Source organism: Hemicordylus capensis, chromosome 4 (assembly GCF_027244095.1).
Source record: "Hemicordylus capensis ecotype Gifberg chromosome 4, rHemCap1.1.pri, whole genome shotgun sequence".
NCBI classification, from domain to species: Eukaryota; Metazoa; Chordata; class Lepidosauria; order Squamata; family Cordylidae; genus Hemicordylus; species Hemicordylus capensis.
The window spans coordinates 245,815,728-245,831,240 of NC_069660.1; the positions used below are offsets into that span (position 1 = coordinate 245,815,728).

At 44.9% G+C, this 15,513-nt stretch overlaps 1 protein-coding gene across 3 annotated transcripts in view; it reads left to right on the top strand.

Annotated features, from left to right (window-relative positions):
- RBBP8 (RB binding protein 8, endonuclease) overlaps positions 1 to 10,811 on the top strand; it is a 77,134-nt gene extending 66,323 nt beyond the window's left edge. For 2 of the 3 annotated variants that reach the window (XM_053248437.1, XM_053248434.1), the window contains exons 18-19: positions 6,591 to 6,732; positions 10,228 to 10,811. In XM_053248437.1, coding sequence (XP_053104412.1) covers positions 6,591 to 6,732; positions 10,228 to 10,325 — 240 coding nt within the window. In that variant the 3' untranslated portion in view covers positions 10,326 to 10,811. Of the gene's footprint in view, positions 1 to 6,590; positions 6,733 to 10,227 lie in introns of those variants that run through there. The other variant, XM_053248435.1, reaches the window with a different exon arrangement.
- The last annotated feature ends 4,702 nt before the right edge of the window (positions 10,812 to 15,513 follow it).

Consider the following 15,513-nt stretch of genomic DNA (forward strand, 5'->3'; position numbering starts at 1 on the left):
TGGCCTATGACTATGAGTAGGACCAAGTTTGGCAGCAAGCCGCGTCTTCAGCCGCCGTTTCTCAAGCTACTACCACCCTGCCAATCCGTCCACTCTGTAAAGGGGGTGCCCCACTTGCAACAAAACCGGTGGTTTCCAACGCATCCGCACAAACTTTGCTACCTACATTTACAAGGTCAACACAAACCACACAGCACATCGCTACAGTGGCGGTCCAGACAGAGGACCCACCTCTGTCAACACCCCCCCCCCCGTGTATAGAGTCACCGGGCGGCAGTCCGTCACACCATTCTCCCTATGAGGTTGCGTCAGATGACAGCCATCATGGCTCTTCCGATTTTAAGTCTGACGCAGAGACTGTGGAAGCTGACCCCTCGCCCGACGTGGCCACACCGGCCCACGTCTCACTGATGGAAGAATTAAAGGCTTACCACTCTCACGTAAAACATATGGCTACGGCCTTGGGTCTAGATTTGTCCTCACAAGTCAAGACCATTGATGACTCTGTCTACAACTTCATGGCCTGGTCACAGTCAGCACAACCGGTAGCTCTACCACTGCTACCCATCATCTCGAATGCTGTTCAATGCGCTTGGCAGGTTCCTCACACATCCACGCCAACGTCCAAAAGGATGGAGGGTCTCTACAGGGTTCAAGAACAAGATAATACCTACCTATTCAAACACCCTGCACCAAACTCGTTGGTCATTGACTGTGCGACCACATCCAGGTCAGGTCGGAGGCACACCACCCCGGCGGATAAAGAGGGCAGAAAACTAGATGTCATGGGGAGGACGTTATACTTCACCTCTTGCCTTTCAGTCAAAGTGGCTAATTACTCAGCTTGTATGGCAAAATACAGCTACTGCATTTGGGAAAATCTAGAAAAGGACATTGATACATTGTCTCCTGAAGAGCTCAACGTGCGGTTTCATAAAACGTTACAGGAAGCGGGGGACCTCACATGTCAGCAATTGAGCACTGCAAAACACTTAGCAGAGTCGGAGTCTAGGTCCATCACCACTGCAATTACTCTCCACCGTCACGCCTGGTTACGGTCCTCATCCCTGCACCAGGACATGAAAGATAAGATAGAAGGTCAACCATTCGATGGAAAAGGCCTGTTCTTAGGGGAGACAGATTCTACAATGGAAAAAATGAAGAAGTCAAAATTCACGGCCAATACATTCATGTCTTCGGCTTCAACTTCGTACCCTAACAAGCAAAGATCCTACTACCGCCCCCATGCATCCTACAGACCACAGGAATGCTGGGACTTCCGAAAAAATTACCAGCCTTACAATAAACGCCCCGGACAACAGAAAGGTAGATATACCCCTACACAATATAGGAAACAAGCAGAGGGGCAACAAACAACGGCCCTGAGATACATAGGAAGCTGCCATATACTGAGTCAGACCATTGGTCTATCTAGCTCAGTATTGTCTTCACAGACTGGCAGCGGCTTCTCCAAGGTTGCAGGCAGGAATCTCTCTCAGCCCTATCTTGGAGAAGCCAGGGAGGGAACTTGAAACCTTCTGCTCTTCCCAGAGCGGCTTCATCCCCTGAGGGGAATATCTTGCAGTGCTCACACATCAAGTCTCCCATTCATATGCAACCAGGGCCCACCCTGCTTAGCTATGGGGACATGTCATGCTTGCTACCACAAGACCAGCTCTCCTCTCCCTACAGGACAGCACATCGCACTGTCCATCTCTATTGCTCCCTCAACCTCATTCTCCCTCCCAGAACAACAAGGAGGTCAACCACCCGGCCCACTCCATCAACCAGCCGGTTCTACTAGCCAACAACAACATAAGATTGGCAAGTCATGTGCAAGCATGGCGCCACATAACATCAGACCAGTGGGTCTTAAAGATTGTCACGTCGGGCTATGCGATAGAGTTAAAAAAACGCCCGCTATTCAGGGGCCTTCGCTTTACAAAAGCAACACGTACCTTTCTACAAGAAGTGAAGGAACTCCTGCACAAGAGAGCAATAGTCCCAATGCGATGGGCACAACGTCGGGAGGGATTTTACTCCTGCTATTTCCAAATCCCGAAGAAAGATGGCGGGATAAGACCAATCATGGACCTCAGGCATCTCAACAAGTTCGTCCAAGTGAAGAGGTATCGAATGACGACGTTACAAGACATCCTACCGCTGCTACATCGGGAGCGGTAGCTTGTGATGTTAGACTTAAAGGATGCTACTTTCATATAGGGATTCGACCGTCCCACCAGAAGTACCTGGGGTTCATGGTAGGAACATCAGTATATCAATATCAAGTCCTCCCGTTCGATCTCTGCACGGCCCTGCATGTATTTACCAAATGCATGGCGGTGGTAGTAGCTCACTTAAGGACAAAAGGCCTGAAGCTGTTCCTCTAGCTTGACGACTGGCTCCTGACATCCAGTTGCTTTTGCAGATTCAGTACATGTTAGGCCTTCTCCGAGATCTAGGAATACAAACCAACTGGAAGAAGTCTCACCTGACCCCAGTGTCCACCATATCCTACATTGGTGCAATACTGGATGCCAGAAGAACACTACCAGACCTTAGCACTAATGGTTCAAGAGTTTCAACACAATCCCTTGCAAATCCCTTGCAAACAGCGTGTCAAATACAACATTTGCTAGGCCTGATGGCCTCCTGCAAGTCAACTGTACGCTACACCTGACTGAAAATGCGGAAGCTTCAGCTGTGGTTCCTGTCCTCTTTTTGCCTAAACAGAGACAGCCTAGCAATGCAACTACGTCTGCCTCTACCAATCCTACGATCCCTCTCTTGGTGGATGAGGTGGCTCAACATAAGAATACCGTTTCAGACACAGGCCCCGTCTGTGTGGGTTACGACAGTTGCTTCACTACAGGGTTGGGGTGGTCAATGCAGTACCACAGTAGCACAAGGTCTCTGGACCCAACTCCAGCGCCAGTCCCACATAAACTTCCTGGAGCTACTGGTGGTGTTCCAAGCCATGAAAGCCTTCCTCCCAATGCTAAGGGGCAGGGTAGTACAACTACACTTGGACAACACTACTGCCATTGCCTACCTGAACAGACAGGGAGGAATGGTCTCCAGGTTGCTGTGTGCCCTGAGCATTCAAATCTGGCATTGGTGTATCAAGAACAGCATCACCCCAATAGCCATCCACATCAAGGGCACAGACAGCATACTGGTGGATGGTCTCAGTCATTCATTCTCCACGGAGACGCGACACGAATGGGAACTGAACGACACGTACCTGCACAAGATATTCCTACTCTGGGGTCACCCGGAGCTCGACTTATTTGCTACAGCGTGGAACACAAAATGCAGGCTGTTCTGCTTGAGAGCGGGCCACGACCCCCAGTCTTTGGGAGATGCTTTCCAGATGGACTGATCAGCAGAGTGGACGTACATGTTCCCCCTTTTGCCTCTGGTGAGCAGAGTCGTAGCACGTCTACTAATAGGCCATGTGAAGTGCATCCTGATCACGCCTTGGTGACCCCGCCAAGCATGGTTTCCACATCTACTCAAACTAGGTTCGACTTATCAGAGACTTCCGAACCACCTAGACCTCCTGCTTCAGGAAAACAGGTGCCTTCTACATTCGGAAGTGCTCACCCTGCAACTAACAGAGTGGAAAATCAACTGCTGAAGCAAATCATGCTAAATCAGCGTAAGCCATCTACAAGAAAAAACTACGCTAGCAAATGGAAAAGATTTGCTATCTATACTTCTCACTATGCTTTCCGCCCTAAGGAGGCTTCTGTCCGTGATATCCTGCTCTATCTGACCTCACTGAAATCAGCAAAGCTATCAAACGTGTCAATCAAGGTACACTTGGCTGCACTTTCATCTCAGCATCTAGGCTGGGATGGAAAAACAGTGTTCTCCCATCCCTCATGCAAGAGCTTCCTGAAAGGCCTCACTAATCTGTATCCTCCCATCAGGAAACCTCTTGAACAGTGGAGTATCTCGCTGGTCCTCTCTGCACTAATTGAACCACCCTTTGAACCCATGCATTCCACAACGGTGAAGCTGGCATCCCTGAAAACAGCTTTTTTAGCGTCTATCACCACGGCTCGCAAAGTGAGTGAACTCACAGCCCTTTGCATGGATGTCCCTTATGCCCAGTTCTACCCGGATAAGGTTCTTCTCCGGCCGGATATCACCTTTCTGCCGAAGATTGTGTCAGATTTCCACAACAATCAAGACGTAGTGCTTCCTACCTTCTTTAAGTCACCGACCACTCCATTGGAAAAGGCCCTACATTCCCTAGATGTGCGAAGGGTGCTTCTCTATTACCTTTCAAAGACTATCACACTGGATCATCGAAGCCATTCGTCTGGCGTACTCTACAGTAAGTTCAGCCACCAAAGACCATCAGGGCGCATTCTACAAGAGCTTATGGCGCGTCAGCTGCTCACCTGTCTGGCATATCGTTTCAAGACATCTGTAAGGCCGCTACATGGTCTTCTGAACAACCATTTGTAAAGCACTATGCTATAGACTTACGGTCTGCTGCAGAGGCGAATTTTGGGAGAGGTGTCCTCAAAAGGGTGTTGCAATAACTCTACTGCTCCCTCCTCCTTATGGAGCTTACTAAACATCCATTCTAATGGATTCAACGGATCACGAACCAGATAAACAGGTTGCTCACCGGTAACTGATGATCTGGTAGTGATCCATTGATATCCATGATTAGACCCTCCCGAACCGAACCTCCGCAGTAGTACTTACCTCACTATAGTAGAACTTACCTGCTTACGTGACTGCTCCGATGGTCTCCAAGGAACTGAAGTGCCTGCACTTCCTCCTGCCTTAAATAGCCACGTGGTCACGTGGGGTGGAGCGCAGGCGCCGAAGAGGAGCTGTAAAACTCAACACCGAGAGGCTTCCACGCAGGCACAGAACTCATTCTAATGGATATCAACGGATCACTACCAGATCATCAGTTACAGGTGAGCAACCTGTTTTTCTTAGCATTGAATGTCTTGTTGAGGAGAAACTCCGCATACAAATATTTTAACAAATGAATGATAGTTCAACAAATGAAAATTTTATATTGAATCCTCTGTTTCTACCTGAGATCTGATCTTGCAAACACATTGTTTATTTTTCTGTACATAAGCATGTATCTTGTTGACAGACTTCTTAGATGTTCAATCAGTGGGAGCACTCATTAGAACTACAAATGAGCATGAAAATGCTATTGGATGTAGCTACAAAGTGCAATGGTCCAATATCAACTATCCTGAATAGGAATCCATGAGATATGAAGTTTTAGGAATTGTACAAACTGCTTTCTGAGTGTGTCAGACTAGAGTCTAACTCCACTTACTAGTATTTAAATGATTCAATGGAAAATAAAATGCACTCTTATTGTAATAAGGATAATATTAAGGAAATAATCCCTTTCTGTGGTTTGGTGTAGACATAATGTGTCTGGTCCTCTATGTATGGTAAGAGATTGGGAGCAGATGCAAGGCTTCCTCCCCTGTTGTTCATATATTCCCCCTACTCACTTTTCGCTTCATTTTCTGGAGCTAACCTAGATTGTTTATTTATATCCTGCTCTTCCTCCAAGGAGCTCAGAGCAGTATACATGGTTGTGTTTATCTTGCAGCAATGACTCTGTGTGGTAGGTTAGGTTGAGAGATAAGTGACTGGCTCAGAGTCACCCAGTGACTTTCATAGCTGAATGGGGATTTGAGTTCGGGTCTCTCCAGTCCTAGTCAGTCAATCAGTGAAATGGTTAAAGCTAACTACAGTAATCCCTCGACCTACGAACTACTCGACATCCGATGTTTTCGAGTTACGAGCGACAAAAAAGACCGGAAGTAGTTGCCGGTTTAGATTCAGCTTACTCGACCTACGAATTTTTAGATGCGGTTTCCTCGACTTACGAATGTTTCCAGACTTCCGTGGTGCGCTCTTCAACTTACGAAAATTTTGACCTCCGAACGTGCGTTCGGAATGGATTAAATACGTAAGTCGAGGGACCACTGTACTGTTAGTGTTAGCACTGGTAGATGCAACTCTGCAATACTGTTAGCCCTTGAAAGGGAAGGGGGAAGAGATTCACACATGAGAAGTGTGGAAAGGGGAAGTTGTGAGCTTTTGATCTGCTCCTGTCCTGAACCTAACCATCTTTAGGGGACTTGGAACATTGTCTGCACAGTGCCTTTATGCATTCAGATTACTCTGAGCCACTCTCCTGTTATATTTTTCAGACAGAGGATGACTCCCACAAACCACTCTGATACTACTATACACATGCAAAACATATCTGCAAGACTGCAATATTCCAGAGGTGGCTCTAAAGTCCATGTGTTAGTTTTAGAGCCAGCAATATATATTACTCATTCAGAAAATATGTTTGCATGTAGGCACAGAAGTGGTTCATGGGATTAATTCTGTATCTAAAAAATATAAGATGCAAAGCAACCCTAGGGCAAGGAGTTAAAAATATGCTGGTGCAGTTCAACTCTTGTGTCCAATTGCATATTGGCATGTATTCTTGAGGGGGGCAATTCTAGTGCTGCTTTGGTGCTCTAGTGCTCAAATGTTATTTCTTAATACAAAGATTCTACAATGTCTCCTAGTATTATGCAGATTTGCCAGAAGGAGAGAGAGAAAAGAAGTTAGCTGCCTGTTCAAGGCACCGATCTCGCTACGTTCCTCCTGACACGCCTGAAAATTTCTGGGAAGTTGGCTTCCCTTCCACCCAAATGTGTGTTGAAAGAGGTAAATATATAAAGTAGTGCTACAGTGAACTAACAGATACAGAGCTCTGTTTAATCAGTGTTGTATAGGTAATGCAAATATTCAGCTCTATAATTCTTGTCAGAACCTGTGTGCTCTTCTTTTGTCTACTTGCTGCAGTACATAAATGCTTAAACTGTATGAAATCAATTCTGCTTTATCTATGTCTGTTTCAGGAACAAGACAAGCTCCCAGGAGATTAGTACTGTTTCCATACATAGGAAACCATGAGAAAACTACAGCATCCCCTTTCTCTTTTGAGTAGTACATGGGATAGTCAGCTTCCCCATAAAATACATTTTGCTTAGTTTAAGTCTTTCACGAAGGACACTCCTGGCAGAAAAGTGCCTAATCAAGCATGAAGGAGCAATAGTTACTAAGAGACAGAATGCCATTAACTAAACGGATGTACAGTATTTTAATATAATCTGGGCAGTTCCTAACTTCTGTCACTCTGAGCTTCCGGTATGACTACACAGTGAGGACTAACTCCCTTGGTACCCTTTCTTTGTAAGAAGATGCAATCTGAGAGAGCTAGTCCCTGCCACAGCTGCCAATCTTGAGCTCAGGTCATCTGAGTAACAAGCAGGAAGAATGGAGGTTGCTCAGTCAGGGTCGGAGGTGCAGCTATAATTGAGTGGATGGGTTCAAAAACCCGAGCACCCCAGCTCCACCCCTCTGTTTTCTTCATTATCTTCCTCACTCCGAGAGGCTGCTGGGGAGAGGGGCAAACACAGGCCCCCTTTCCCCTGGCTACACCCCTGGTCATGGCTTGACTTGGATGGGAAGAGTCTCCTCCTCTTATCCACCCAAAAGCAGACTAAGGTGGGCTTCTGATGTCATTGGCACACCACCATTGTCCCTTGAATGATCAAGCCTTCATGGGGAACTGAAATGGCATAGGCTTTCCCATCCTTAGTAAAGAGACCAGCCAGCAGGATACCTCTCAGTATTGGTTCACCTGAATTTTGCTGGTGGAGGAAATATGCCTATTATTCACAAGTTTTTAATAGTTGGGCGGGGGGGAGGCAGAATCAGTGTGTTGAAGATAATCCCACATTCAGTCTCCAGCCCTAAGACAAGAAATACTTTATTTAAGGCATCCTCAAAAGATGCCTAATGTGGCAAGCTGCTGCTAAGAACAATTTCTCCAGCCTATTCATTGCTTATGGAGCATGGCTGATGGGAAACCACACCATATTTTCATTTGCTGTACAATTGCTATGACTTAGTGCCAAATATATAAATGAAGGTGGAAGCTGGAACATTCAGACCTTAAATCCCTCTGTTTGATTGTTGTCAGTCTCCTCTAATTGTTGAAATATATATATTCAGAGAGATAGAAGCTTCACAAAGGGTGCAAGCCAGGGCTGTTAAAATAAATAGGAACTTGACCATTAAGTCGGATGCAGATTGTGCTTTCAGCTTTATGTCCTTTCAATATCTTATAGAAATAGATCAGTGTCTTACACACATTAAGCATGCATCTTCTCCAGTTTTCTCCCTAGTACTCATCATCACTAATAGTATTTATTGTAGCAATTTCTAAATGCTAGAAGTGCTTCACAAGCATTCTCAGTAATTCTTAGAACAACGCTGTTTGAGAAGCCAGTGCTACAATCTCCCTGTTACAAATGCAGGATTGAGGCTGAGAGACAGTAACTTGTCTAACATAGATCAGTGTGTTCAAGACTGAGGTGAACATGTGAACCAGGGAATTCTTGGCTTCATTCTTGTAACTACTGTGCTGTTCTAGCAAAGTTTCCTAAACTTCTTGGAAAGTGAGAAAATGCTTTGAAAACGTCTGTTGAAAAGCAGTATATAAATATTCGTAGTAGTAGCAGCATCAAAACGTGTTTCCTTGCTTGCACACACAAAATGGATATTATATCTAGGAATATACGCCATCTCATCGTGGCTATTAAGAAACTTAAACTAGCAAATAGCACAGCTTCCTGTTTGTTTGGTAGCTTCCTGTTTGTTTGACCACAGGCATTAAGGCTGTTCTCCCGAGCAGTGAGCTCCATGCGGATCCCGGTGCTCCCGCCCAGCCAAACCCAACTTCCAAGCCCAGCCATTAGCCGAGGTTAATGGCACAAAGCATGCCCTTAACCCAGCTGCCAAGATCATGTGTGAGCTCAGGCTGCTTGCAGCCCAAGCGCACACAGAGATGAGCACCTAGAGCGCCCGTCCTATGGGGTTATTCCCCAATGCACCATGCTTGTCGCGCAGTGCATTGTAGAATACCCGGAGGCTGGGACACATTGTCCTGGCCTCTGGAGAGCTGTGCTGCATGCAGCAGTGCAGATCGTATGGGAGGGCAGTCCACACTCCCAGCAGCAATTTTCGATCATCTTGGGGGAAGAGAGGTGAAACCCTGCCTGCCCACTCTTATCAGTCATGAATATAGCTTCATTATGTTGTAATCATTTTATATGCACACACTTCTCACTCAGTTCTAGCTGATATTCAACATATTAATTTTTGATTCTGACATACTGGATCACATTTTTATTTCAAGTACAATCTTTGGAAAGAAATTGCTACATTTATAAGCAGAGAAATTGTGCAGGCTTGTAAATAACGTTATGAACTTATTGGCCAACATCCTGACTAATGCTGTACGACCCTCGGGAACGTGTTTTCTCATGTTAAAGAGCACCTCCTGGGGAAGAAGCGATCAGTGAAAATTGTCCCCCATGCACGCACACATGCACATGAGCATCCATGCAGCAGAACTCTGGATGTGGAAGGGCTTTGCATGCATTGTCTCCTCAGCATAAGTCAGGATGTCAGCCATCTCTGACAATGTGTTTGGAGAGAGGAGGCCCATTCACATGTTATGTTCGACACTTGTACAATGAGTGTATAGTGTACACAGGCACACATGTTTACACACATGCAGTCATTCACATGTTATCTTGAATGCAGGTACAGAAGTATACTTCCTGTCTGTACCATGCATTTGAAGGGCCTGAATCTAGGTTCACTTTTAAAACGAACACAGGTACAGTCATTCACACAAACACATGTACGAGTGTACAGATATCTGTACACTCATACAGCAGCATAATGTCTGAATTGGACTAGAGTATTTCCATTTCAGTATATATGAACCCTGAAGGGGGAAGCTAGTGCAACATTTAATTAATTTTCAAAATATTTCTAACATCTTAACATATTCGATCTCCATTATGTTTAGGAAACAGTAATAATTATATTGGCTGACATCCAGACTAAGGTATTCAGTAGAACTACTTAATTTCAATAGGACTACTCAGGAATAGTTTAGCCTAGATGTCAGCCACTGCTTTTAACATTTGACTTTTTACACAAAGGCCTTTTATGGCCTCTAAATGTAACAAAAATAAACCAATAGATTTCAAAGTAAGAAGGACTTCCTCCCAATACAATATATCAATGCTTTCTCTGACACAAAATATGTGGTGAAACTTGTTGCTTTTTATTTTTGTTCAGGCTATATAAAAGAGGATCTCGCTCCCTGCCCACGACCTAAAAGAAGGAAGCCTTATAATGTGATGTTTTCTCCAAAAGTTAAAGAACAAAAAATATAACTGAGAAATAAAATAAAAATTGAGCAGCAAATACTTTGTATAACCAGTGGGAAAGGAGAATAAAATTACTGTAAAATGGCGGGTATTTTCACCCCTAATAATAATATGAAAATAAGGGATTAACTTCCCTCTTAAAAATAATTAGAAAATCATGATTCCAAAATACGTGTATATGTGTAAATAAATATTTTGCACCTTTGTATATGTGTAAATAAAGATTTTGCACCTTTTAGTATGGAGGACCTGTTGCTGTAGTTCAGATCTCTGCTGGTTATATTCAATCTTGATGTAACTTGATGTGACTTTTTGGGGGTCTAGCAGTAGCAAAGTTGCAACTTCTCATTTCAGGTCTAGAAGATTTCCGTGAATTTTAAGTGGAACTTTAGAAGGTGCTTCCATTTTGCAATGGATAACTTAAAGAATGTGTAATCACTTTTGTTTTTTGTAAAAATTGTTTAAGAAATAAACATGTTTTCTAAATTTGGACTCTTCGCATCAATTCTTCTCAATTTTTTTTCCTTTTCTGGATTTCAGTAGCGATCCCTAACTAGGAGACTTTTTAAAAAATCTAGCTGTGTTATTACAGCTGTGTAATCCTCTGTGGTTCACATGGATGCTGTCTTAATCCTATGCCACAGTCTTAAATCTTCCCTAACAAACCAATGATTAAAGCTTGAATTCATTTCGAGGAGTGGGACAGTTGGTTGGTTGGATTTATTTTGGTTTTTTCCATATTGCTTAAACAAATTAGAAAAAACTAAAACAGGAACTTGAGCTCAAATGGGAGAAGAATACAAAAGTATTAAATGTAGTCCTTGCCTTATCAGCACAATTATCCTGATGCAGAACGAGTCTGCTAACACGTGATTCTTGAATAATCACAATTATGGCTTAAAACTATTCTTCCTTGTCACCAGGGTGATATTTTCCAATGAACCTTCTTTTTTGCTCTTAGTCTGAGCAGAAAAGTATGTTTGTGTCTCTCTTGTTCATGCTTTGTGCCATTGCTACACTAAAATGTAGCGAGTATTCCTCTGGGATGCTACCAGGTCATCTTTCTCTAAAACAATGTTACTTTTGCCCTGGAATGAAGGGTAATTTCAGCTGTACAAGGATAGTCCCATTTTTTTCTGTTGTCTTTAGCATGCATGTGGATTTCATGTGAGTCACAGTTCTCTGATAGAATTTTCCAAGGAAATCCTACCCTCCTGTAATGTGAGGGTGGGGGCAGTGTTCCCTCTAAGGTAGGGGTGTGTGTGTGTGTGTGCGCGCGCGCACACACAAACATTTTTTGATGCCCACTCAGTTAATTTTAGATCCCGCTAAGACTGAATTAGGAAGGTCCCACTCTAAATAATATACAGTGCTCACAGACTGCCTTGATACTGCTGCCCAGAATAAAACTCATTCCGACACAGATGGAAAAAATTAGTGAGAACACTGGGTGGGGGTTGTCTGAAGAATGGAATGGAGTGGGGAGAGCACAAACACACACCCCAAACAATGAAGGAAATGTGATAAAACAGTAAGTTATTCTATGAAGAATGAATATTCTTCATCTATTCATTCATTTTTACCATTCAAAGACTCTTCATCTGTCTTACTAGGATCCAGTAAAAACAGCTCACTCAGGGACATACTTAATCAATAATATTTATTTATTTTGATTTCTATAATATGCTCCCCAAACCCATATCTTCCCTGCCTCTTAATATGCTGGCTGAGATTGTGTAAAATATCTGATCATCTTGGTTGCCCTCTTCTGCACCTTTTCCAGTTCTACAATGTCCTTTTTTAGATGTGACCAGAATTATATGCAGTACTCCAGGTGTGGCTCCACCATAGTTTTGTATAAGGGCATTATAATATTAGCAGTTTTATTTTCAATCCTCTTCCTAATGATCCCTAGCATGGAATTGGCCTTTTTCACAGCTGCCGCACATTGAGTCGACACTTTCAACGAGCTGTCCACCACAACCCCAAGATCCCTCTCCTGGTCAGTCACCGACAGCTCAGATCCATTCAACGTATACTTGAAGTTGGGGGGGGGTTGTCCCAATGTGCATCACTTTACACTTGCCAACACTGAACCATATTTGCCATTTTGTTGCCCACTCACCCATTTTGGAGAATTCCTTTTGGAGCTCCTCACAATCTGTTTTGGATTTCACTACCCAAAAGGGTTTGGTATCATCTGCAAATCTGGCCACCTCACTGCTTACTCCTGCTTCTAGCTGATTTATGAATAAACTAGTGTTTTTTAGCCCGTTACAATAACAGGCGCTAGCGTTCCCCCCCCCCCCCCTTAGCTCCCGTTCCCTCCTCTCCCAGCCCCATGGGCAGCCATTTTGGCCAAATTGTTGTCCCGATCGTTCCAAAAAATGCCGGCCTCCCAGCTGCCCGATTCCTCCTCTCCGCCCCCCCCCCCCCCATGATTAAGGCCTTAATCGGTCCATGCAATTTCCGCTGCGGCCGCCGCCACCGACCAACCACCCTCCCAACTGCCAAGTCCTCCTCAGCCCCGGCCCGCGTCAGTCGGGCGATGAAAGTCCATATTTTGAGAAGGAGAGAGGAGCTCGCAAGCAGAGCTCCTCTCTCTGCAAAGCCTCTTCCCGAACTGGCGCTTTGGGCGCAAAGGACGCCTATTGCGTCCTTTGCATCGATAGCGCCAGTTCGGGCAGAGCCTGCGCAGAGAGGAGCTCTGTTTGCGAGCTCCTCTCTCCTTCTCAAAATATGGACTTTCATCGCCCAACTGACGCGGGGCTAAACAGGTAAGGAGGACTCGGGCAGCTGGGAGGGCGGGCGGTTGGTGGCGGTGGCCGCAGCAGCAATTTTTAGGAGCAATCGGGAAAACAATTTGGCCACCATGGCCGCCCGTGGGGCCGGGAGAGGACTCGGGCAGCTGGGAGGGTGGGAGGGCGGCGGCCGCAGTGGCGGCCGCAGCGGGAATCATTTGGGGCAATTTGGATAATTTGGTCAACATGGCCGCCCATGTCTGGGCGGCCATATCTTTTTCGGCGGTTCTGGGCATGCGCTCCGCGCATGCCTGGAACTGCCGAAAAAGACACGGGCAGCACGGTCGCACACTCAAGGGTTTTATTATAGAGGATTAAAAAGCACTTGTCCCAGTACAGATCCCAGGGGGACCCCACCTCTTACTTCCCTCCATTGTGAAAACTGTCCATTTATATCTACCCTCTGTTTCCTGTCCTTCAACCAGTTAGCAATCCACAGTTAGCAATGTACTTGTCCCCTTATCCCATGACTGCTAGGTTTTCTCAAGAGTCTTTGATGAGGAACTTTGTTGAAAGCTTTTTGGAAGTCCAGGTATACTGTGTCAACTGGATCACCTTGATCCATACTCTCAAAGAACTCCAAAAGGTTTGTGAGGCAAGATTTACCTTTGCAGAAGCCATGCTGGTTCTCCCCCAGCAGGACCTGTTCTCCATGATAATGCTTTCCATCAATTTGCCTGGAACAGACGTTATGCTAACTGGCCTGTAATTTCCTAGATCGCCCCTGATCCCTCTTTGAAAATAGGTGTCACCTTTGCTACTTTCCAGTCCTTCATACAGAGCTTGATTGCAAGGATAAGTTATATATTTTATCAAGGAGGTCGGCAATTTCACATTTGAGTTATTTGAGGACTCTTGGATGGATGCCATCCAGCCTGGTGATTTGCTAGTTTTCAGTTTTTCTAGACAGTTTAGAACATCATCATTTCTTCTCATTTCTATCTGAGTCAGTTCTTTAGCCTCCATCCCCAAGAAGCCTGTTTCAGGAACAGGTATATGCTCAGAATCCTCTGCTGTGAAGAAAGACACAAAGAACTCATTTAGCTTCTCTGCAACCTCCATATTCTCCTTAAAAATCCTTTTCACTCCCTCATTGTCTAATGGTCCAACCGCCTGCCTGGCAAGTTTCCTGCTTCTGGTGTATTTAAAGAAATTTTTGTTATTCCCCTTGATGCTTTTAGCTAAATGTTCTTCAAACTCTCTTTTTGCCTCCCTTATTTTCACCTTGCATTTCTTCTGCCATAGTTTGTGTTCTTTTTTGTTCTCTTCATTTGGAAAGGCCTTCCAATTTTGGAAGGAAGTCTTCTTCCCTTTTATGGTTTCCTTGACGTTACCTGTTAGCCATGCTGGCACCTTCCTCCTGGACTTAGTGGTACCTTTCCTCCTTTTGGGTTAGTCTTCCTTGGTGATTCTCTCCCCACATGTATGCTGAATTTGATCGCATTATGGTCACTGTTCCCTAAAGGGTCATTGACACTGACATCCCGCACCAGGTCCTGGATGCCATTCAGGATTAAGTCCAAGGTTGCCTTCTCTCTGGTTGGTTCCAAGACCGATTGTTCTAGGGCATAGTCATTCAGCGTATCTAGAAATTTGACCTCTTTGTCCTTACCTGAATGTGAATTTACCCAGTCTATGTGTGGGTAATTGAAGTCACCCATTATTACTGCCCTGCCTCTCCTTGAAGCCTCCCTGATGTCCTCCTGCAACTCCCAGTCACTGTCAGCATTCTGATCTGGAGGGCGATAGTATGTCCCCAGTAGCACATTTCCTTTCAGGCCTTGTATTGTCACTCACAGGGTTTCTATGGAGGACTCTGGTCCTCCTAGGTTTTCTACTTTGTTAGATTCTATCCCTTCTTTAACATACAGTGCTACTCCACCTCCAAGGTGCCCCTCCCTGTCCTTTCTATAGAGATTATATCCAGGGATAACAGCGTCCCACTAGTTCTCACTGTTCTACCATGTTTCTGTTATGCCCACTATATCTATTTCTGTGTTAGCAACCAAGCACTCCAGCTCACCCATCCTGACTCAGAGGTTTCTGGCATTGGCATATAAGCACCTATACGCTGAATCTCTCATGTGGTGTGTGCTATCTTTCCTTTGACTCTTTGACCAGCTGGCATAGCTTTCTGTCTGCTCTTTATGTGTTCTACACTGTTCCCTTCTGTTTTATCTGAATCCTTTGCACCCTTGCACTTTAAAGGATGGCATTTGCCAAACTGGATACTGCCCAGCTTCTGTTGGCTATTCCCCAGGTGTCATTTTAAAAGCTGCTCTGTGACCTTTTTGATTTTAAGTGCCAGCAGTCTGGTTCCATCTTGGTTCAAGTGCAGCCCATCCCTTTTGTACAGGCCTTGCTTGCCCCAAAATGTATCTCAGTGCCTAACA